The sequence below is a fragment of the Pteronotus mesoamericanus genome, unplaced genomic scaffold, assembly GCF_021234165.1.
Source record: "Pteronotus mesoamericanus isolate MK-2021 breed Mesoamerican mustached bat unplaced genomic scaffold, CSHL_Meso_final contig_130, whole genome shotgun sequence".
In the NCBI taxonomy this organism is placed as follows: Eukaryota; Metazoa; Chordata; class Mammalia; order Chiroptera; family Mormoopidae; genus Pteronotus; species Pteronotus mesoamericanus.
The window spans coordinates 1,046,647-1,071,121 of record NW_026555060.1 but is presented as its reverse complement, the minus strand read 5'-3'; the positions used below and the strand labels follow the sequence as shown (position 1 = coordinate 1,071,121).

The following is a 24,475-nucleotide window of genomic DNA, read 5'->3' as shown; positions in this document are numbered from 1 at the left end:
TGCAGGCCAATACTCAATCCACTGAGCTATGTCAGCCAGGGCTATTGGTACAAATTTTGAAGCCTGGTGTTCCATAAGGCATTCATTTTAATTTACAAATTTCCTAGTCTCTCTACATGTAATCTAGACATAAACAAATGTAAACATCATTTTGCTATTTAGCCTGTAAGCTTATTATTTTATATTCCTGAATGCACACGGCACAACACAGTGCCTGGAACACAAAGAGCACTTAATGTGTTTGTTGGGTGAATAATTATTCAAAGTTAGTTTAAACATTTTTTTAAAGATTTTATTCATTTATTTTTAGATAGGGAGAAAGAGAGGAAGAGAAACTTCATTGTGTGGTTGCCTCTCTTGCACCTGCTACTGGGGACCTGGCCAGCAACCCAGGCATGTGCCCTCACTGGGAATCGAATTGGTAACCCTTTGGTCTGCGGAAGGATGCCCAACCCACCAAGCCACATGAGTCAGTGCCAAAGTTACTTTCTTTTCTCTCTTATACTCTCCCTTTTAATTTTGTATGGTGAGAGTTACTAGATTTTATCATGGTGATCACATTGTAGGTATAGCCATGTTCAGTCACCTGAAACCAATATAAAATTGTCAACTATAAGTTAATTCAAAAACAACTTTCAATTTAAATACTTAGGCATTTACTTCTGATTATAATCTGTAAGTTTTCATGCTATGTATTTAGATTTCCAACTTAAGAGTTACACATTATGGATGACGACTTCAGCTATTAAGAAAATGAAGGCAAGAGTAAATATGGGCAGAATCCCTAATACGTCCACAAATCGTGATTTATAGTGATAATGTTAGGAAGGGATAACCCATTTCCCTTCTTAAGAGGAGATTTACGGGGAAAAAATCTCTAAAATTTCTAAATGTTGCAGGTGAGAAGTCCCCTTCTCTTTGATACTCCAGGTCCACAAGCCAAGTGAATCTGATGTTTTCTTGTTCTTTGCTTTTGTTTGGTGGGGAGTTTAGAGAGGAATTCCCAGCTTTCCTTTTCCTAAAAGTAGGCCATAGTAAACTTAAACTCAATAATCTTGAATACTTCAAAACAACTAATCTGAGTATCGTGTGTTTTTGTTTGTGTTTCTCTCGAAGTCCTTATCAGGTTAAGAGGAATACTGAAAGGGTGATTGCTGTGGTCCTTGGGGTTTGCTTTGAAATAGTTCAGCAAAGAAAAAATGTTTGGGAGGTGGCGGTGGGGATAAATAAAAACAAGATTTTTAAAGTATTGGTATTTCCTTAAGTTTTATAACTTCATCAAGCTTTTCTTTGAGATTTCCCAATAAAAAGTTCAAAATTTTAGCTTTTTCTATTCTTCACTCTCCGCACTCCCTTTTGCCTATTACTGTGAGACGTTTCCCAGCCACAAGAGGAAGAAAACTGCACAACCAGGTCTTTTGCAAACCTTTGCCTGTCCACTTGTGAATACACTAACTCATTAAGGGAGCCTTTACCCTTGTAATATGCACATATAATCATTGTATAAGTATCTATTTCATTTTAAAAGTTGGCCTTCTACATATATCTCAAGAGCGGGCGCTAGCAAGCCTCTTCCATTTGCCCCAACATCTTTCTGCAAGCAGAGTACCACAATTCCTTCCAGAAGGAGCCCTTTTTGCCCCTCACGTCACGCGTTTCGGAGGGGGTGTGGGGGCCATACGGGGAGTCCACAGACCGGCGTTCCAAGTCTGGGCCGTCTCCAAAGCAGGCAAGCTTTTTACCTTGCCCACTCCGGACCTCAGATTTCACCTAGTGGGAGAGCTGTCGTGCCCGAGACCGCCGCCCCCTGCAGGCCTCAGGCAGCCCCGCCCCGAGGGCGGAGACCGGGCGGAGCTGCGCTCTCTCCTCCACCTCCTCCCGACTCGCAGCTGTCCCGGGTGCCCGCGGCGCATGTGCCTGGCGCCCCTCCCCGGCCCTGGATTCCACTTCCCCTCCGCTCGCGCTGCAGCCGCAGCCGCCTACAGGCCCCGCGCCGCCTCCGGAGTCCATGGCCGGGACGCGCTGGGTGCTCGGGGCGCTGCTCCGGGGCTGCGGCTGCAACTGCAGCAGCTGCCGGCGCACAGGCGCCGCTTGCCTGCCCTTCTACTCGGCCGCCGGCTCTTTCCCTTCGGGCGTCTCGGGCCGCCGCCGGCTGCTGCTGTTGCTCGGGGCCGCCGCGGCCGCCGCCTCACAGACGCGGGGCCTCCAGACCGGGCCTGGGCCCACCGGGAGACTGGCGGGGCCTCCCACTGCGGCCGCCTCCGCCGCTGCCGCGGCTGCCGCGTCTTACCCGGCCTTGCGCGCCCCTCTGCTGCCGCAGTCCCTGGCGGCGGCCGCGGGCCCGGCTCGGGGTTACAGCCAGGTACGTGGGCGCCGCGCGTACGCGTACCCGCGCTCCTCCGCGTGCGCTTCGCGTGCGCGGCCCGGGACCCGCGGCTGGCGCCGCACACCCGCCCCCACCCCTGCTGCCCAGTCCTATTGGGCCTCGGAACAAGGGACGCTCTCCCCCGGCCACGGGTTTTCTCCTTGTTTTGTTCTCCTCTGAGCTCTGGTCGGTTGGGCAGTGTAAGTGTGGCTGGGGGTGAATGTTGAGGCCTTGTTTCCTGCCGGCCCATGGTAGGTTTCCCGAGGCCGTTGCCGCCCCCATTCCGCATCCCTGTCGCTCCCAGGCCGCAGGTTGTGAAGTTGGGAGGCCGAGCCCGCGCGGAGCTTTGGGACTTTCCGCGCATCCAGAGCATTAGGCCTGGGTGGCCCTCGGCGCGCCGCGTGGCCCGCTGCTGTGAAGGTTCACGCGCGCAGTTGCGTGGGCTAGATTTGTGGGAGAGGAGGCTCGTCCCCGACGCTGCTCTGTCTACTGTCGCTGGGGAAGGCGGGCTGCCCCACATTACTGAAGGTCACCTCTGCACCTCCACTTCCTCTGACAGAAAGAAGGTCCTTTTCGACCAAGGGTCACTCATCCTCGCCAGTTTGGAGACGGAGATGCGGGGAGGGGAGCGAGGAGTGGGGGCGTCTAGGCCACGATTTGGGGATCTAGGAGTGGGTTTACAGTGTTGTTTTTTTTAAAGTCAGTGTGTGCTTCAAGAACTCAGATGGCAACTATTTTGTGCCTTGTAGGAACCTTTTTGCTCGTTACATGACATCTGGGAAATGTCACTACGCTTTTCGACTATTCAATTCCTGATGCCTTGGGTTCATATTTATTTTAATTCACTTTGTGTTTCTCCTTGAACTTAGGCAAACTGGGAGGCTAATCAGCATGGCTGCTGTCTGCCAGTGGCTGAGCTAATTGACTTGAATCCTGGCCCAATGCTTTTTGCTGCCCTTTTCTGTAAAAGCTTCTGATATTTATGGAATTCTGGGAAATTGGGGAATGTTGCCTTTATTAAAAAACAAACTATCTCTAATAAGCCCTTGTGCTCTGGCTACTCTCTTTTTTTTTTCCTGAGAAATTGACTATAATGGTAACTGTTGAGCCTCTGCTAGTGTTATGCACTGTGCTTACATTTGTTATTGACTTCTTAAAATTAAATGTAGGTCTTCATGAAAATGATGGGAACACACAAAGGAGTGAAGTATCTCTCTTTAGCCCGGTGAAGTGCAAGTCATTTGTCTTAAAACCTGAGCTGTCTTCCAAGGTTAATTGTAGTGCTAGTTGCATTCTTATTAAAAATGTATTAGGCCTCTGCTAGAGGCTTACATTTATCATTGTTTCCGTAGAATTAGACATGAGTCTTCGTGTAAATAGTGCAAGTACAGAGGAATCTCTTTCCTTAGCCCAGTAGAGTGCAAATCTTAATGCTCGAGTTGTCTTCCGTGTCATGGCTATGGTGATTGTTGGACTCATTAAATTCCAGTTTTTGCTTAGTTTTGTAAAATAGAGTTCTTTAGATATGTCTCAGGCTCCTGTTATCTTACACAATTGCTGTTGCCTTTTATTTTTTTCCTATTCAGTTGGTGTGACATACTAGTTGACAGATAAATCTTTCCAAGCATCGCGCTGTCTTGTTCATTTATCCACTTCTAAATGTCTTTTACTAACTCCCCTCTCCCTACCAGTTTAAGGAGACACATTGAGCTATATGTCGCTGTCAGAAGTCTATCCTTCAGTGTCCATCTCATACCATGTCTTGATTCTTCTGTTAGTGCTCTATTTTCAATTCTTATAATGTCTTGTATCATCAAGCACTTAAAGCATCTCATCTTGTGTGCTTGTCTTAGTCTAGATGGTAAACTTTTTGAGATAAAGGCCTAATAATATGGCACACTTTAAGTAGGAGGCACTCACATATTTGTCAGATTGAAGGAACCCCTCTTGTTCTGCCTTAACAGAAGTGCTATTAGGTGTAATTTGGGACTGAAGAATTTCAAAACAAGTCCTGAATAAAATTTGTGTCTTGCCAAACCATTAAGATATACCTGCTTGTTGCTTTAGGATGCGCAGTTTAAGCCAAAACAGGATGAGTTTGATTTGTGAAGCTTATTTCTTGTCTCTGAAATAGTAACTGTCCCCAAGAATAACATCCAGAGCATTAGTTTGCAGAAGTAAACATTTTCTAAGTAGGTTGTCAAAAAAATACTTTTATGTTTCTTTATTTCTTTTGGAAGGAGTCTAAAACTACCTACCTGGAAGACCTTCCACCTCTCCCTGAGTATGAATTGGCTCCATCCAAGTTAGGAGAGGAAGTGGATGATGTTTATCTCATTCGAGCTCAAGGATTACCATGGTCGTGCACTGTTGAAGATGTGCTTAGCTTTTTTTCAGGTATATTTTATGTATGTTTTAAATAGGTAATTTTGTCTGAGTAAATGATAGTCCCACAAAATCCAAGTTAAACTATGCTGTAAATATGTTATTTGATGGTTGAGAATTGTCTCATCTGGCTGGTTACATGTGTGTATAAAGTGACACTATGTGTGTACCATTTGTGATATATACCAATTTAAAGACTGAATGCAAGAAAATGTTTAATGTTAAAATGACAAAATTTAATGCTTGGACTAAAGTTTAATAAAGCCAGTTTTCTCTAATGTTTTATTATGTAAAGATAAAAAGAGAGACCTATTAGTGGAAATATGGGTTATGAGATCTTTATGTAATACATACATTTAGAATACAAGATCACTTAGTATTAAGTGACAGAGTTGCCTTAGTAGCGTGTCTGAAGCAGGTTTATATATCTGTGGTTGTTTTATTTTTTGTCTCTGTATCTGATTTTTAATTTTCCTTATAAATTTTAGAAGATGCTACCTTAAAGGTTAAAAAAACAATTTAACATGTACTAGGTACCTTAATGTGCATAGCATTGTGTGGTCAAGCATTTTATAAAGTCATTTCCATCTTCTACTTGCTCCCATTATAAGAAGTATGCAATAGGAGGATGTCTTTTCTTAGTAACAAAAAGTGGGGAAAGGTTAAATTATGGTAGCAAAATTATTCTTTTATGAGATATTTTAGAGTTTTTCTGGTTATGATTTTGACAAAAGACACTTATGCATGAACATAACAATAGAAGCTTTGGGAAGGGCGTAGTAGTACAGTTTTTTTGGTTGAGCCCAGCTTGAAGATCAGAAGATCATAAGCTCATGTGCAACAAAGTTTGCCTATTCTTTTCACATGGGCTGTTTTAGAGACTACCACCACATTGGCATTTGGATGGCTTGAATGATGGGGGTTTGTATAAGGAATATGGCAGGCATTTTGGTTCCCAACGCTTTGTTGTGTTGTTGGAGGATTGCATTCCAGTAACTTGTAGAATTGAGATAAAAGTTTGATTTCTGGTTTTAATGGATTTTTACTTACGTACTTTTAGACTGCAGAATTCGCAACGGCGAGAATGGAATACACTTCCTCTTAAATAGAGATGGGAAGCGAAGGGGTGATGCCTTAATTGAAATGGAGTCAGAGCAGGATGTGCAGAAAGCCTTAGAAAAGCACCGCCTGTACATGGGGCAGCGGTATGTGGAAGGTACGTGAAGTCACCTTGTGGCTTTTCAAGATCGTTACATTAGACTTTATACTTTCCAAGGCACTTTCATTTCCTCCTTAGCAATAGCGAAGTAGTTAGGTATTATGCACACCCTTTTACGGGGTGCCAAAAGGAGCGCAGAGATTGTCTTTTATGTATAAGACAATCTGTAAGGGTGTTTTATGTATAAAATGAAGATGTTGACTGAATTTACCTCACAATTTGTGCTGTTTAAATGGGGGACTCCTCGCACATGGTAAATATCAATAAATGTCATTTGTTATTTTCTCCAAAGAAATACATAAAGATGAAAACATACTAGTTTTTCAATTGTTGGATATCCCAGCAAGTATGATTTTTTCAAGGCTTTCTTTGTTGCATAAATTTGGCATACTTTCTGTGCTTTTGCTTTGTAGTATATGAGATAAACAATGAAGATGTGGATGCCTTAATGAAGAGCCTGCAGGTCAAATCTTCCCCTGTGGTAAATGATGGTGTGGTTCGCTTGAGAGGACTGCCTTATAGTTGCAACGAGAAAGACATTGTAGACTTCTTTGCAGGTGCCTTTCAGTTTTATCATGTTTGGGCCTCATATCTTTCCCCCCGATTGTCTCTTATCTTACCTGAACCTTTTCCTAGGTAACTGCCTGCAGTTGTATTCTATTAAGTTCTTTTGGGGAGAGCTCTTCATTCGAATTTCCATTATTTATCAATTATATAAGTGTTTTGACCTAGCATGGTGATCAGGATGTCAGATTTCAAGTGGGTTTATTTTACTATTGATGGAAATATCCTCTCATAACAGTGTCTATATTAAGACAGTAACAATTTATATGATTTAATAGAATTATCATTTAATTCTTAGCTGTAAAGCCTGCATCGTTAGTAGTGATGTTAGTCAAAATCTTTTCCCCCTATTATATAATGGCAAAAAAAGAGAGAAAGAGAATTGTGTAAGAAATGCTTGGACCCTAAACATTCTGCCTATAGATGTATAGGTGTTGCTGGTTTGGGCTACATAGTTAATTTTCTTCCAGTTTAGGCATGTATCTGGCTCTGGGATTGGTAGAGCAGCTCCCAAATTTTACTGCTAAAGTAAAAATATTAGTATGTGGATGACTGTTAATTTTAAGGATGAAAAAAAGCTCCCGTTAGCAGCACTAATTTGTGAAAATTTTTGGGTGTCCTAGGACTGAATATAGTAGACATTACTTTTGTGATGGACTACAGAGGGAGAAGGAAAACAGGGGAAGCCTATGTGCAGTTTGAAGAACCAGAAATGGCCAACCAAGCCCTGTTGAAACACAGGGAAGAAATTGGTAACCGGTGAGTAAAGCAGATACTAATAATGCAGGAGTACCATCCTTGGGTCATTTTGATGACTACACTGTAATGTGACATCAAATGATCGAAACACAAAAAAGTAGAGAGAATATTATGATGGGCTTTCAAATGCCTATTAACAAATTATTGACGTGTTAATTTGCTCTTTGTTATTTCAGTATGCATCTTTAAAATACTTTTTTCTTCCATGATCCCAGTACTATCACATCTAACAAAATTAGCAACAATTTATTATCTAATGCCTGTCCATAATCACATTTTCTTAGTTATACCTAATATGTCATTACAGTCTTTTTTTTTTTTTTGCACCAGTCCACACTGCATTTGATTTTTATGTCTACAGTTCTTTTAAAGTAGAGCAAATCCCCTTCTTTATTTTTTTATTCCCTTCCCCTTTTTAAATGTTGTTGGCTTTTGAAGAAATTGGGTCCATTGTCCTGTACAGTGTTTCACGTACTATATTTATCTTACTATTTCCTCATGGTGTCATTTAATGTGTTCCTTTGTATCTGTATTACTCCTTGAAAACTGGGAGTTAGGGCTAAAGTCTTGAATTGGTTCAGATTAACATTTTGATGTGGATAGTCTATCGGGGTGTCCAACCCATGGGCCACATGCAGCCCAGGATGGGTATGAATGCGGCCCAACACAAAATCGTAAATTTACTTAAACCTTTTTTTTTTGCTCATCAGTTTTCGTTAGTGTTTGTGTATTTAAAGTGTAGCCCAAGACAACTCTTACTCCAGTGTGGCCCAGAGATGCCAAAAGTTTGGTCACCCCTGCGAGATGATTCTGTATGCTGTATGTTGTATCACCTTAGGGTGCAAATAGTAATGGGTGGTTTCTTTTGTGTTTTACCTTTAATTTGGAGGAGTACTCAAAAGCATCAAATTTTAAGTTGCTTTTTTGTCGCTTTCTGGCCTTTTACTTGACTCCTTTGAAATTTTTTTAAAAAAAAGGCCATTCTGAAGCCATTGTCAGAATTACTTACAGAATTGGCTCAGAGGTCTTTATTAAATTTTAAGTGAAAAAAGTATATGCAAAGCATTCCCCCCACTCCCCATTTTGTTCAGCGCATTTCATATTATAATGTATCTTGGAACACGTCAGTTATTTTCTGTGAGAATGTTAAGGCAGTATAGAAATCTCTTCAATAAATTTAAAAAATGCTGCCCATCTAATCTTTATAGGTCTGTAAATATAAATACTTTTTACAATTCATCTTAATAACCTGATTTGGAAAAGCAGTATTGAGAAAAGAAAACTGGATCCAGAAGCTTGGATTTAATAGATAGACTCACTGCCAAGTGGATCAGAATTGACATTTAGTTCATGAATTCTCATTGGACTGTTAGCAAAGTTCTGGAGGAAGTTAGCTCCTCATATACTGTGACTTTTAATATCTTATACTGATATGATTAATTTTCAAAGAATTGAATTTTAAGGCTTCAATATAAAACTCTTCGTACTAGATTAATTCTTTGCATATACACAGTTAATCTCAGTATAGTTGTTCTCATGAGGCAAACACGGTAGAAAATACTGTTAAAAGGTATATGAAGAAAACTTATCTTGGGGTAAATTAAATCAGTGATTTGTTCTGTCAAGAGTATTGCCCCCCTTCCCCGCCGCCCCCCCGCCCCACAACACCTATTACTTGGGGCACTTGTGTTTCATTAAGCTGTTGGAAATATTATATATAAATGTTTTATTTTAAATGAGCGCAGCGTAAAGTTACTTTGCACCATTTGTGCCTGTTCTCTTTTGCTTTGACATAGCTATATAGAGATATTTCCAAGCAGAAGGAATGAAGTTCGAACATATGTTGGGTCTCATAAGGGAAAGAAAATGGCATCTCCTACTGCTAAGTACATAACTGAGCCAGAAGTGGTCTTTGAAGAACACGAAGTAAATGAGGATGTTCGACCTATGACAGCTTTTGAAAGTGAGAAGGAAATAGGTAAGGAACTGCCACTTGTTGAGACTTATTAGGTCTGTGTTGTATGTTTTGATATTTGTTAAAAAAAGTTTTTTTTTTACCATGTTGTATTAAATTGTAAGACTATCAGACAAGGGAATTGAGTTAAATATTTAATGTCTTTGAGTGTAGTATGCACTTTGAATATGTGCAGAAGATTTTTAAATTTAATAATTTTTGTAGATTCTGTATCAGAAAAACTGGGTGGCACAAATATATCAAAAGGAAGTAAAATGTCAACATTTAGACTAAGGTGGGAAAACACACGGATAGAGAGCAGTAATGAAGTAAGGAGTTTTGTTTACTTCCGCATTTAAGGTATTTCATTGATTCCTAACTCCAGAGCAACATCTGGAATCTTTGAAGTTTGATAAATTCTTTTGAAATCGGTGCCCTGGGATTACCCTGTTAAGTCTCTCCCTCCTTTTCTCCCCCCGCCTTCCTTCATTCTCTCCTCCCTTCTTTTTGCTTATAACCCAGAAAGTTAGTCTTTCCTTTATTTTTTTCATTAATAGTCATTTTTACTTCTCTCTGTTATTATTACAGAAAAATGTCCTTTTGTAATCTGGTAATGGGTTGAGGCACCAAATTCTTACAGGTGTTCAGGTGATATTCTTAAGGTGGCAGAAATTTCAGATCATTTTGGCTTTTAAAAGTAAAGCCCTTCTTAATGGTTCAAGAGGATTGGAAGATTTTTGACATAAAGGTCACACCTAATTGTAATCTCTTAATAACTCTTGAAGCTTTTATGCTCTTTGACAGTGCCCTTTGTTCCACTTTTCAGAACTGCCTAAAGAGATGTCAGAAAAGCTTCCAGAGGCTGTTGATTTTGGAACCTCCTCTTCACTACATTGTGTTCACATGAGAGGATTGCCTTTCCAAGCCAATGCCCAAGACATTATAAACGTATGTGGCAGTAAGATTCCAATCTCAATAGGTTTGAATGAAAGTTCTAATGCTGAACTTCTGTTAGTTTTGGGAAGATAGAGAAGAAAGCACAGTATTTCTGGAGTATCTTTGGACAGTCACATGGCATCTCTGTGGTTGTGGAGGCTTGTTTCATTGTCTTAACTTGAAAAGTATGGACATTACATATTAAGGTGAAATGTATAGTGGATAAGAAGATTTTATAGATGCAAAATAGTATGTTGTAAGTTTTTATTTGAAGAAAGTTTGATTTTTTTCTCAGAAATGGCTCACCACGTTCAGTTTTGAGTTCAGGAGCCTGAGCCCCAGGGGAATTTGCCGGTTCTCCACTAGACAGGAGTTCAGCCCTCTCAGAGGCTTGGTGCTTTCATCGGACCGTGCAGCCTTCTCACATTACGGTTCCCTAACTTTTGAGAAAAGGAATGTTTAAAATATTTTTATTTTATAATAGATACTGTATGAAATGAAAAGATAAGACAACAAAGCCCTTATTGACTTCATGAACTTGAGGACATAAACTTAAGGTAGATCCAAACCTGGAGACTTCAGTTAGCAGTGGGGCCTCAGAGTTCTCTTGATGATTTCAAAAACCCTAATAGGTACCAGATCTTAACCTAAATGAAGGTTGTGCAGTGTGAGTAAAGCATTGCATTTTGTTGCCTTGGTTTGAGATGTTAACCACTCTGTGTGTTTATGTAGTGCTGATAAGAAGCTGGTTAGCAGGTGTATGCGTGATGGAAAAATGGTAAAAGTGAATTATTAAGAAATAAAATATATTTGATAGAGAAGAGAGTCTTTAGAAACAGAAGGATGTGTGTGGGAGGAATAATGAAAGTGTTCTTTATTGGTATAAAAAAATTGAGAACTCTTTGTTGTATAGTATTATATTTGTAGTTTAAGTTCTCTGTGAACAGACATTTGAAATGAACCTTGAGTTCTAAGAAAATCAGAAAAGCTAGAGAAGGTTGTAGCTGTCTGACTACTTCGTTGCTTAAAGAGATTTCCTAAAAGCCAATTAATCAAAGTGTATGAATCAGGATCAGAAAGAAAAATACAGAACCACTAAACTTCTAGAAATTGGACCTAGTACCAGTGTTCCTTTTGGCTTCCTTTGTTTAGTTTTTTGCTCCGCTGAAGCCTGTTAGAATCACCATGGAGTACAGTTCCAGTGGGAAGGCCACCGGAGAAGCTGATGTGCACTTCGATACCCACGAAGATGCCGTTGCAGCTATGCTCAAGGATCGGTCCCACGTCCGTAAGTGCTGCCTGCGGATTTCACTGTCCTTTTTGATGTGTGTCTTCATTCACAAATGCCTTTTTCTGTTTTGGATTTTGTCTATGGAGTATTTCCTTGGGAAAATTATACTCTTATCAGTTCTACTAAATTAAATTTAAAAAGGATGAAACACTATAATGAAAAGCATTATTTGCTGATTATCTTGCATATTTCTATCTAGAGTTAGGATTTTTTAATTTTGTTTTTTATTTCACTTAAGAAAAAGAATGGGGAAAGGGTTTGAGTTTCTGTCTGAACAACGAGAGGAATGGCTACAATATTATTTCTGCCTTTCAGCTTTTTGAAATAAGTCTCTTTTTTTGGTCATTCTCAGAACATAGGTATATTGAATTGTTCCTGAATTCATGTCCAAAGGGAAAATAAGACTCCCAGGGACTCCAGATAATAAGGTAAATTTAAGAGATATAATTGTGGAAATTATTTTCTATTGATTAATTATTAACATACAAGTTTGTAATAATGCTGGAAACCATTCTCTTTAATAAAGATAAAACTAATCATGATAATTGAAGCATCAATACAAGGAATGAAATTATCCTGGGAAATAATTCATTATGATAGTGTAGTGGCTTTGAGTATTTTCCCCATAAACAATCTTTTTGCATCTTGAGACATTAATCATTCTGTGTACCTAAAAATAATTTTTCACCTTTAGTAACTATAGATTAATACACTGGAAATGTGCTTGCATCCTTTTTTTTCTATACAATTTTAAACACATTTCCTCAGTTCTAAAACATTTTTAAGATGTTTAAAATGATACATTAGAAACCAGGTTGTATCAGTGACATACATACTTAATGTACCACTGTTTGTTTTCCTAAAATGGTGTTATGAAAATGGTTTCATAGAGGACATGGAAGGACATGATTTCATAGAGTTAACTTACTTGTGACAAATCTATTAAATATGTGTCTTAATGTCTTTTACCATGACCAAATCTTATGTGGTATCTTTGTTACCCTATAAAATCTTTTAATATATTTCACTGTAATCATTTTCCCACCTATAGTGGTTCTTTGCCTTCCTTTGAGACACTTAACTGTAATGATTTCTTCAAAACCCATGGGGCATTTCTTTATAATGGTTGTCATGAGTGATTTTTGGATCTGAAGCTGCACAATCTCATGATATTTAATATTTACATTTAGCTAAAATTTGTGTAAAATGTATCCTGTGCTCAACTTAAAAAATCTCCTACCTTCATACCATGCTGCAAATATTAATGCCTAACTAATTTTATTTATCTCAACTTAATTGATTTGTCAGATAAATTGCATGAAACTGGAAAGAAAAAAAAATTACTGAGTTTATTTTAAATGGTATAGGAATATGTTTAATACTTTTTCATTTTTAGTAAATTTGCAATACTTTGTTTTATTTTCAGGATGAAGCAAGAAGCATTTCATTTGCACATCTTTCTTGGATATGGGATATAAAGTTCCAGTTTTTTAGCAGCCACTGCTTGACAAAGGATTTGGGGGTTTTGGGTTAATTGCTTATAAGAAAAATTCCACAGTGGACTGTTTAGAAAGAAAAAGGAAAGATTCATTTTGGGATTAAATAAACTACACATTTAAATTTTGTTTAAGCTGTCCAGGATAGGATCTGATTTAAAAATCTGGTCTTTATTTTATGATTAAATAATTTGTTTTCATAGAGGATACATTACCCAATGTGAAGACTGCATATTTTTATTCAGCACTGTCCTTTAAAACCTTTCCCTCATTTTAAAAATGATTTGTTTGAGGTCTGTGATATAAAACTTCCTATGGAATAAAATACTCATTTATTTTAACCAAATACTCACCAAAGCAAGGAAAGGTTTCATACCTTTGAACCTCTATGGTTTGGCAGAGTAGTTAAAATTTTAGGTGTATTTGATGACTTAGAGATAGAAATTAAAAAGAAAAACAGGATTCAAAACAAAAATATAAATACCACAGGTTAGTGAGTGTAATGACACCTATTTGGTCATTTCATATCTTTAGAAATGTTTTGCCTTTCTAAGCCTGTGCTACTGGCATTTGACATTAGTGCCTGTGAACTTCAGGAGGGAATTCTAGTCTCAGCTTAGAAGTTGTCTGTACACATGCCCCCATCCCCTACCCCTTTTTTGGTTGTGGGTAAACATTAGGGGTGTTAAGTCTCAAAGCTGTGAAGTGATGTGTCAAAACAGTCCCTACTGGTAAATCGATGGCTTCACTTGAATTTAAACCAGCGCTAGATAGGAAACCATCTAAGTCCCCTCCTTTGCTTTTCAGTGGGGTAGCACATCCCATGTCGTAGAACAAGTAGGGGTGCCTTGCTTAAATAAAAATAGCATTTAATGTATAATTGTGTGAAGGGTTTATGGATAAAACTGTACTTCTGTCACATTGTGGCAGTACCTTCTGCTTTAATATTAAACAGCTTGTTATTTAAATATTGGATCAAAATGGCTGGCTTCAAAATGTAGTCTTTAATAAACTAATTTTATGTGCACCTGTGTAGGAGAATCAAAGTCCTGTATACTTTATTTGCCTTGTTCCTGTTCTCAGGGTGACGACTGCTACATAGTTACCAGGAGATGCACTTCTAGTTCTTAAAATCAAGTTAGCCCTCATTTCGGAGAAGTGATATTTGGAAGAGATTATGTCTTCTCTCACTCAATACATAACCATCTTTGATTACCAGCTAAGATACAAAATCACTGTACTGTAAATAGTCAATAAATGAAGGCTTGGTTCAGGCTGCAGATTACCTAAGAGTATTTATTTTGGAGTGTGTGGATAAACCAAATATATTTTTATTACATCAAATCCTGATATATTATTGTAAGGAGAAATGATTAATTTTCAGTTGTGTTTGCCATCCTATAAGGACGTGACTTAATTAACCAGCTTAAGAGCTTCAGTGTTACTACTTAGACGGAAATGTGTTTTCATATGTGTGTACTGAGCTGTGAGAACTGGTGTCTGTAGCTGTCTGGTCTGTTGGAATGTGATCTTTTCTCTTGCCCTTTAGCAGTAGGTATCTATCTAATTTGCTCTGGGAAAAAGTCTGTAAGGTCTTTCGGGATTGGGGTTGGTGAGGAATCAGTTCATTTGTAATTTATTTTAAAGCTAATGAATTTCTTTTGCATATCAGAAAAGATAAGAGCAAAAGCCTTAAAGTGTTGTGTGGTGAGTCAGCTTGGAAGGGTGTATCTTCTTGTCACACTTAGTGGCTGAGTTCTCAGTAAAAATAAAAAAGGTCATTTTTGGGAAGTCATCTTATGAATTCATGTACTTTTCTATACTCCCTTTAGTAAGCTATTGCTCATAATTTAGGCTACTAAGTGAATGATTGCTGACAAGTGCAAAAAGCACGTAATAGAATAAAAGTGATTTTTTATTTCTATCAAAAGACAGTTCTCTTTCTGAAAATTTGACAGAACTGGGTTGTATATCATCATTTGCTATTGAAATAAGTAATGACAGTGATTTTCTGTTCTCTCTGTGTCTTTATAACTGCCTTTGAGGTAAAGCTATCGAAAATAGGCCTGGATGGGACCATGTTCCCCATATCCTGCTTTTAGCTAGCTGCTTCTCAAGGAGGTGCAAGGGAGGACGCTGTTAAGTAACATGTAGATATACCAAGGAGGAAATTGCTAAAGGCTGTGATCGGGTGCACTCACTGACACCGGAGAAGGAAGCAGAGCCAGAGGATTGTCCCTCTCTGCCTGGGGGAAGGCGGCTTCTGCCAGGTGGGAAAGGAGACTGAGTCGACCATGGAGTAGGAGTCTCCAAATCCTTGCTACATCTGCAGTGTGGCGAGGAAGAATCGGGAGAAAGCTACTTCCACCTACATGACATTTTGAGGCAAGGACGCTCGCTGCTTGTTTGTCCACGTGCCCTGTGGGTATCCTCTGCCCTAACAGCTCCTCAGCAGATTCTCATTAGGGAAGTTTTCTCCGAGTTACATCCTATTCATTTTACGATTGAAAACATTCTGTTGTTTTCAGAGTTCCCCTTAAATTACGTGAAAGGGTTTACGTTCAATTAGTTGGACCTGTATGATAGAGCAGAATGGCATTATTTGAGCAGTAGAGTTCTGGGGGCTTTCAAAAAAATTGCTGTAATGTAGTAGGAATGGAGTGTGTCCCTGATTCATCAGATTAGAAAATAATCTCTGAGGTTTGTACGAAGCTGCTGTCAACGTTCATAGGTAGGTTTTTGTGTGCACATACATTTCATCTCATTTGGGTAAACACCAAGGAGTGGAGTTGCTGGTTCATATGGTAAGACTGTTTAGTTTTATAAGAAACCACTCAACTTTATCTTGCAAGGTGGCTGTGCCATTTTGCATCATGTAGCAACTCCCCCTTGTCAGCTTTTGGTGTTCTCAGTGTTTCTAATAAGTGTGTAGTAGGGTCTCGTTTTAACCTGTAATTCCATGATTTCATAGGATGTTGAGCATCTTTTGATATATCTGAATATCACACACTGTCTTTGGTGAAGTGTCCAGATCTTTTGCCAAGTGTTTTTGTTGGGTGGTTTTCTTAATTACCGGGCTATTGATAAAAGGTTTTATTTGGTTCTTAAGCCTTGATGATATGAAAATAAACGGATACTTTTTTCAATTGTTTATATTTGTTTTGAAGGATATAAAATTCTAGAGATCCAGTCTCCCTCCCATTCTGTACTTCAGCCACTTTCCCTTAGGCAACTCTGTCCTCAGTTTCAAAGGTAAACTTCCAGTGATACTGTTTAGGTAAACAAATATAATGGACACTTTCATTTCTTTTTAAAATATATAGCATACTGTACTACTGTTCTGTACCCTTTTTCCATACATCCTAAAGATCATTTGATACCAATATACAAAATCCTTCCTCATTTTTAAAAGTGATTGTATAGTATGGATGTATGCAATTGAACCTGTCCCTTACTAATGAACATATAAATTGTTTCCAGTCTTCTGCTGTTGTAATGCTGAAGTGAATTACCCTGTATAAATTTGTCATTTTGTACATACGTAAATTTCTCTGTAGGATAATGTAGAGTATGTGCATTTGTAATTTATATCAAATTGTTTATATATTTTTTCTTCGCACCAGCAGGGTAAGCACTCATTTCCCCAAAGCCTCACTGACGCAGTGTGTTAGCCACTATTCTTTGCCAGTCTGAGAGGTTACACACACACACACACACACACACACACACACACACACACACACACGCCACACAACGGTATTCTCTCATAAAGTAGCACTTCACATTCAGCTTTTGATTTCCTTTTCTATGAATTCTCTTCATAGCCTCTCCCATTTTTCTTATAATCCCCATCATACCCTCTCCTATTTTTCTCTTATAACCCCATCCACTTACCTCATTAAAATTTTTTTCCTCATTAATTTTAAAGCCAAACCAAACCATAGTATTATCTGTATTTCAGTATACATCTCTCTAAAAATGCTAATTTATCAAATATCTGAAATGTCCTTTTTTAAAAAACGTTTCAATCAAGATCTAAATTGTCCATGTTACAATCGGTTAGTATGTATCTTCCCCACTTATTTAAATCTAAAATTTCAAGCATACAGAAAAGTTCAGTTATAGGCATGCCTATACCTATCACCTCAAGTCTACCAGTAGTATTTCACCGTATTTTCTTAATCATCTGTGTCCATTCATCTATTTATATGCGTGTCAAAGGTGTAAACATCTATATTTGACTCAGGCTTTTGGGCATACGTGTTGATAACTTCCCTCGTAAAATTTACAGTGAAGTGAGCAAATATTTTAAGTGTACCATTTGATGAGTTTTGATGTACAACTTGTAACCCAAACCCCTAGCAAGTTACGGAATGTTTCCATCACATCAGACAGTTTCTTCACCCAGTTGGTTCCCGCACCTCAATCATCCCTTCCCCACTGTTGAGATTTTGTTTTCACCATAGATGAGTTTGTCCATTTCAGAACTAAATATAAAAGGAATGATAAAGTATGTATTCTTGTGTAAATTTTCTTTTTAGCAGTTCTGAGATTCATCCACGTGTTTCAGCTTTGTTCCTTTTCATCTCCTAGCTAAGTGGTGTCCCATTGTATGTCTATGCCACAGTTTAACTTTCCATGGGTTAGGTGAACAGCTGGTGGACTGTGGGCTGTTTACAGTTTTGGGCTATTATAAATAAAGTTGCTATGAACCTAACCTCTTGTGCAAGCCTTTTTGTGTACCTACGCTTTAGTTTCTTTTGAGCAAGTATTTAGCAGAATATCCTGAGTTGTAAGATTGGCATAGTTTAAATTTTACTAGAAATTGACATGCCACTTTCCAAAGCTGTCATCCTATTTTACATACCCACAAATAATATGAAAGTTCCAGTAGGTCTACAGCCTCACTGTTTGATGGTGTCATCCTATAATTTTAACCATTCTATGTGCAGTGGTTCTGTTAGAATGCACTGGGACATGGACCTAAGCCACTGCCTTTGAACCAAGAAGGTATGCCTGGCCACGAGCTTCCCCCACATCAGAAGTAATGGAGGCATAGCTGCCGGCATCCCACTGAAAACCCGTTGAATCCTCACTGCCCCCTCCCCTCTCCCTCCAAGCTTTCTACAGAATCAGCACTCCCAGAGCAGACACCCAGGACACCTGGAGCAGATGAGCAGGGTGACTTGCCCTCCCCCAGGGTCCGTTACACACCTTGAAAGCCCTGCTACCCTTTCCCTTGGGGCTGCTGTCAGTTCAGACCCAGCCCGCCAGATTGCAGTGTCCCTACTCGAATAAAAGCCCTTAATTGGACTTTTCTGGCTCTGGGTCCTTTCCTAGCCACCTTGGCTACCTAACAGTTTTCATTTGGTTTCCTTGACAATCTATGATATTGAGCATTTTTTTTTTTCATAAGCTTTGGGGCATTCAATAAATTTCTTCAGTGATAGAGTGCCTGTTTGCTATTTTAATCTGTATGTTTCCTCTTCTACAGGTTCCAGCACAAATAATGCCCCTTTTTTTAATTACAAAATCTTTTATTACAAAATCATAAGCATGGAATTCTGTAACAACAGTATCACACTCAAGCATACCATATGACGTTGTAGGTGAAATGTTCAAGTTTAAAGTATAAATTATTCCACCTGCATTATTACCCTACTAACCACACTCAAGCAGGCCTTACTTCTGCTAGATCCGGTATTTTCTTTTTCCTTTATTTTTGAAGAAGTAAGATTCACCTGTGGACATTTGCACACTCTGAATTTTGCTGATTGCCTGTCTGTGATTACTGACCACTTTTCTATTGTTTGGTCTTTTTCTTAACCAGTTAGCAGGACCCCTTTATTCTTGCAATGAACTAGCTTTAAATTACTGGCCCTTGCCCCCAAGTTTGTCACTGTGTTTATTATGGCAGAAATTATTTTTATGTGGTGGAGTTGTTAAATCTCCCCTTTTATGGCTTCTAGGTTTTGTGTTAGAATTAGGATATCCCAGAGAAATGATTTTGGAAGCACCTGGTGACAAGACAGAAGGCATATAGCCAACGTCAACTCTAGAAAACTGGTGGATTCAGTGACGCTTACACGGGTCACCAAGATACACTTAAGAGCTTTTCAAGCGATCCAGACTGATTTGAATCGCATAGGTGACTCTGCACAAGTATGTTCAAAGACTTGTCCCAAAATATACCTGGTTCTAATTGAAACACAGAGGCTTTCCACCTTTCTTTCAGCTACTTGATAATGGTATTTGGGAATAAAGGTCAAAAGCCAAAGAGAAACTGAGTTATTCACAATTTCTGATAGATGGGTGTAATTTCATTCACTTCTTGCTCCCTCAAGAAAGCAAATGAAATTCAAATGGTCATATTGGGCTAATTTTTAACCTGCTCTAATGTAGAAGAGTAAGTTATTTGTGATAAACCTTATAAATGAGCATGAGCGATACTATTGTGCCAGAAACCAGCCCCCCAAGTGGTAAGGAATCACCACCGCCTACTTGCCTCCAGGAGGCCTGAGTGCTCTTTACCAAGCTTGAGTATCAATAACTCCTAGGAATATGACATCCTCAGTCATGCTTACAGCTGGTGCCTGGTTCTTTCGATCAACTTTATTTCTCAAGATAACAGGCTGTCTTTGAATAAAGTTTGTCATATTTTTAGTATAGAAATTGTGCTTGTCAGATACTTGATTCTGACTCGGTAGACTGACATGCTTACAAAAATCTCATACCAAAGTAATTAATGTGTTAACAACAAAAGCACCTGTCCTGAGGAGTGCTGAGAATATAATGTAAGACCTCAATAATTGACAGTCCCCAAGCCAACAAATGTCTAAGAATCATTAAGATTTGTCCCAGGAGAACATTTAGGAAGGGGGATATATTGGGATATTTGAAAGACATTTTTCTATGAAAACACAGCCACTCATTTCTGAGATACAATTCTTTGAAAAGGGCCGGCATTGTCTGTTGAGCAAAGATAAAATGAGGCTGCAATAGTGGCCCTGGGAGCTACTTCAAAATTACTACACCAGCCCTGCCTACTGTGGCTCAGCGGATGGAGCGGCTTTGGATTCCGAGCCAGGGCACATGCTTGGATTGTGGGCCAGGTCCCCAGTTAGGGGTGTACAACAGGCAACTGATCGATGTTTTTCTTTTTCTCCCTTCCTTCCATTCTCTCTAAAAATAAATAAATAAAATCTTTAAAAAAAATCACTAGGCCACACCTGGAGTCCTTTCACAAAATAATTAAATTCCCTTTGTTTCATCATACATTTTTATAACCTCACTATAATGAATGAAGAACCTTAAGCTGAGCTATACGTCTGATTTAAAATATTCAGGCTAAGGAAAATCCTCAGATTCTATGTGGAAATAAACTGCATTTAGGAAGTTTAGTCTAACCTCATTAGGTTAGATCTATAGTTGTTTTGAGTATGAAAGCACAAATTTATTTAAATAAATTTTTAGATTTACAAAAATGTTGTAAAAATAGAATTCCTATATATATCTCACCTAATTGCCCTGCTGTTGACATCTTACAGTGCTCCAGTTTGTCACAATTAATGTTGGATCCCACCTATTTAGTCATCATGTCTCCCTAACCTCAGACTTCTTTTGATGATCTTGACAATGTTAAGGGCAACTGGTGAGATATTTTGTAAAATGTCCTCGAGTTGGGTTTTCTGAGGTTTTTCTCATGGTTAGTCCGGGGTTGTAGTTTTTGGAAGGAAGGACACAAAGGTGTGTTTCTCACTACATCTTATTAAGGATTCATGTTACCAGTATGACTTAACTACTGATGCTGTGAATTTTGATCACCTGGCCAAGATAGCATTTGCTAGGCTACTACAAAGTTCCTTTTTTATGAACTTTAGGTGAAGGGATTAAGAAACACTAATGGGTAGTTATGAGATAGTCATGGGAATGTAAAGCACAGGGAATGTAGTAAAAAATATTATAATAACTAAGTATGGTGCCAGGTGGGTACTTGAAATATACTTTGAAAAGTATATGACTGTCTAACCACTCTACTGTACACCCCAGACTAATACAAAATAATGTTCAATGTAAAGTGTAATTGAAAATAAATTCAGTTTTTTCTTTCCACATTTTTTTTAAGCAAGTTACTAGGCACAACCCACATTCAAGAAGTAGAGAATTAAGTTCCAGCTTCTTGAAGGAATAGTTACATAAATTACATGAAATTTTTCTATATAGGAGATAAGCGACTTCTTCCCATTTATCTAATTTTTTTTTTAAGCATAAAAAAGTAATTTATTGGAAGAATATTGGCGGCTCACAGAATAGACAGGAAAGCTGGAAAATGATATTCCAGAAGGAGTAACATGAAATAAAACACAATCAGAACACCAGCACAGCTACCACTGACTTCGCTGCCATAGAATACTCTCTGCTGTCATTGAAGCCACCGACATCACGGGTCTTGAACCCCTATGTCCTTGGCTGCTCAGCTGCACTTCAGTTGTCCCAATAACTTCTAACTTCATGGCACTTCCTCCTCTAGTCCATTGGGCCCAACATGTTCACATCAGTCATAGGCCAACCCTGAAATTAGTGTCAACATGCAGTTCAGGTGTCTCCTTGGATTCAGAGCTCTGTTGCCTACCCTCTCACCTCGTTATGGTCCCTTCTAAACAAGATGGTTTCTTATGTTCCCTTTCCCTGACAATAGAGTGAAATGTAGCTTGAGTGAGGGTTGACAAGTCAAATGTTCATAAATCCATCATCCCTATACAAGTTTTTAGACTTTTTTCTTAGATCATACAGTATTCAAACATCAGGACAAAAGTCTCTTTCTTTACAGGTTTTCCATGTATTCATGTCATATTAAGGCTTTCAAGTTTTTCAATAGTCTGGGCCACTGTTATATCAAATTGCTTAGAAAGGCAGACTCTAATTTGTTTTTGTCTTTCTTATGTAAAAGATGTTGAGGACATAAACAGTTGACTTCTTGGTTCCAGAAAGAATCATTTACAATTCCTCTCAGATACATAGGTAAAGCAAGTGAACATTAATTACAATCACGTGGGAGTCTTTACCAAAACCTCCTGACGCTCTTTGTTGTGCCAATGGCTTTACTGTGACTGGATGGGGAAGTTTGCATGCAGGTTAAGGAATGCCTGGATGGTGGCTGTTTCAACAACTTTCGTTCTGATATTCAAATTTAAATCCTCTTTGATAGAATGTGATGCTCTCAACTGGGATCTATTGAAGGCCTTCCAAAGGGGGCTCGCCATGAAGAAATACAGAACCTGGACAGAAGACATAGGTTCAAAGCCAAGGCCTATCGTTCATTGCAAGAGGACTGATTCTAGATGAACAGGCAGCTGATGTTGAAGTTCTCGATCCCACAGCTGTTCTGAGCACTTTGAGAATAATGTCTTTGCATGAGAATAAACAGAAGAGTCATAAAACGGCAGGTCCTTCAGCAGCAGATAACAATGGGGGCATTGCATTATTCTCCATCGAAGAATCACTGCGACAGGTGCAGGAATCTGAACCAGCACTGTCATTTTGCTAAAGCAACTTGAGATGCAATTCTTTCGAATACTGAAGAAATTAAAGGAGCATCTTCATTTGTACCATTAAGCTCTGCGTTGCCCTGATCTCCAGCTCTTAATCCAAAACCACATGGCACCTTCTTGTGGCCCACTAGCAAGAGTCCTTTCTCCCCTTTCCTTCCCGCGTGGTCTTCACACTATTCCCCAGAGTCTGTGTCCCATTCTCTCTCTTCCAGGTCCTGTCTCCCCTTCCCAGTTATATCCTACTTCCTAAGCCGCGTGGTCCAAAAGCCTCCCATTTATTTAATTCTTATATCAATATGAACTCATGGATATTTATTTTATACCTTGGGTTAAATTCTATACTACATTATTTTGTTGCTCACATCATTTCAGCTTTGGTCTATGGGAGCTGTCACTTGTCTCCTGGGTCCCTTTGATGGGTGTCCTCATCCTTTAGCTTTTAAAGCACCCTTTCTGGCATTACAGGATGCCCTAGACCTAGACTTAGCCATTTCTCCAAGGAGCCCAGCTTCCTGTTACTGTAGAATGTTATTAGAAACTATGCTTCGGTTTCCAATGAAAGGTTGGTCATTGGGTTAGGATCATTGCTCCTAGAGCCCTGGCTTCTAGGTCCCCTCAGTGGACAGTGCACTATGTCTTTGTCCCAACCCATATATGCAAACATTATCTATTTTCTGTACCTGCCCTTTTAGAAAGCATTTTTACATATTGTGCCAAATATTCATAACCAACTTTGCTATTTTAAGTTTGTATTTCTGTGGTATTAAGTACACTCATATTGTGCAAACACTACAATCAGTTGTCAGAATCTTCCATCTTCCCCAACTGAAACTGTACTCGTCTCCCCTGCCCCGCTCCCTCCCGTCCCAGCCACTACCATTCATTCTACTTTGTCTCTGAATTTAGTTGCTCTAGGAACCTCATACAAGTGGAATCGTTTGTCCTGACTAGCTTATTTATTATGTCGTTTCATCCATGTTTCAGTGCATCAGAATTTCCTTCCTTTTTAAGACTTTTTAAGTTTTGTTTCCTTCCTTTCTAAGTTTTGTTTACCCATTCAATGGTAAATGCTTGGGTTGCTCGCCCTTTTGGTTACTGTAAGTAATGCTGTTATGAACCTGGACCTATAAATGTCTAAGTCCTTGCTTTAACTTTTGTTTGGAGGTGTGTATCAGAAGTGGAATTGCTGAATTACATGGTAATTTTATGTTTAACTTTTTTAGGAGCTACCATACTGTTTTCCAGTGAGTGCACCATTTTACATTGTCATCAACAGCACACAGGGATTCTAATTTCTCCACAAAAAAATTTTAATTTTGATCAAGTCCAACCAATATTTTTTCTTGTCACCTGTGAATTTGGTGTCTTATCCAAGAAACTGTTGCCAAATCCAATGCCATCAATCTTTTCCTCTCTTTTCTTCTAAGAGTTTCATAGTCCTCCTATGCTACATCTTTGACCCACTGCATTTTTGTATATGGTATAAAGGTCCAACTTCATTCGTTGAGAAGACTATGCTTTCCTAATTTCAATGGTCTTAGCACTCTTCTCAAAGATCATTGGACCATATATATGGGGGTTTATTTCTTGGACCTCCCCCCCCCCCCCCATTCTATTCCTTAGGTCTCTATGTCTGTCTTTATGACAGTTCCACACCGTTTCGATCACTGTAGATTTGTAGTAAGTTTTCAAGTCAGGAAATGTAAGACCAACTTTGTTATTTATAAAGATTGTTTTGGCTATTTGGGCATGCCTTGAGTCCCTATGAATTTTAGCATGGATGCTTCTATTTCTACCATCGCTACTATATTGGGATTTTGGTAGAGATTACATTGAATCTGTAGATGGCTTTGGGTAATATTGACATCTTAACGATATCAAGTCTTTCAATTCATGAACATGGGGTGTCTTTTCATTTATTGGTATCTTTAATTTCTTTCAGCAATGTTTTGTAG

At 38.9% G+C, this 24,475-nt stretch overlaps 1 protein-coding gene across 1 annotated transcript; it reads left to right on the top strand.

Moving 5' to 3' along the window:
• Nucleotides 1-1,933: 1,933 nt before the first annotated feature.
• Nucleotides 1,934-16,687, top strand: GRSF1 (G-rich RNA sequence binding factor 1). Its single transcript, XM_054591394.1, has 10 exons — nt 1,934-2,362; nt 4,606-4,762; nt 5,811-5,966; nt 6,383-6,526; nt 7,157-7,292; nt 9,089-9,270; nt 10,073-10,194; nt 11,335-11,470; nt 11,826-11,901; nt 12,900-16,687. Exons 1-9 carry the CDS (start codon nt 2,009-2,011, stop codon nt 11,873-11,875), a joined length of 1,437 nt encoding a protein of 478 aa, XP_054447369.1. The 5' UTR covers nt 1,934-2,008; the 3' UTR covers nt 11,876-11,901; nt 12,900-16,687.
• Nucleotides 16,688-24,475: the final 7,788 nt, after the last annotated feature.

Excerpts from the sequence above, each read along its gene's own strand:
- GRSF1 (XM_054591394.1), top strand. The coding sequence starts at position 2,009 with ATGGCCGGGACGCGCTGGGTGCTCGGGGCGCTGCTCCGGGGCTGCGGC. Across the intron at positions 9,271-10,072 it reads TGAAAGTGAGAAGGAAATAG|AACTGCCTAAAGAGATGTCA; the intron begins GTAAGGAACTGC and ends TCCACTTTTCAG. Across the intron at positions 10,195-11,334 it reads ATGCCCAAGACATTATAAAC|TTTTTTGCTCCGCTGAAGCC; the intron begins GTATGTGGCAGT and ends TCCTTTGTTTAG.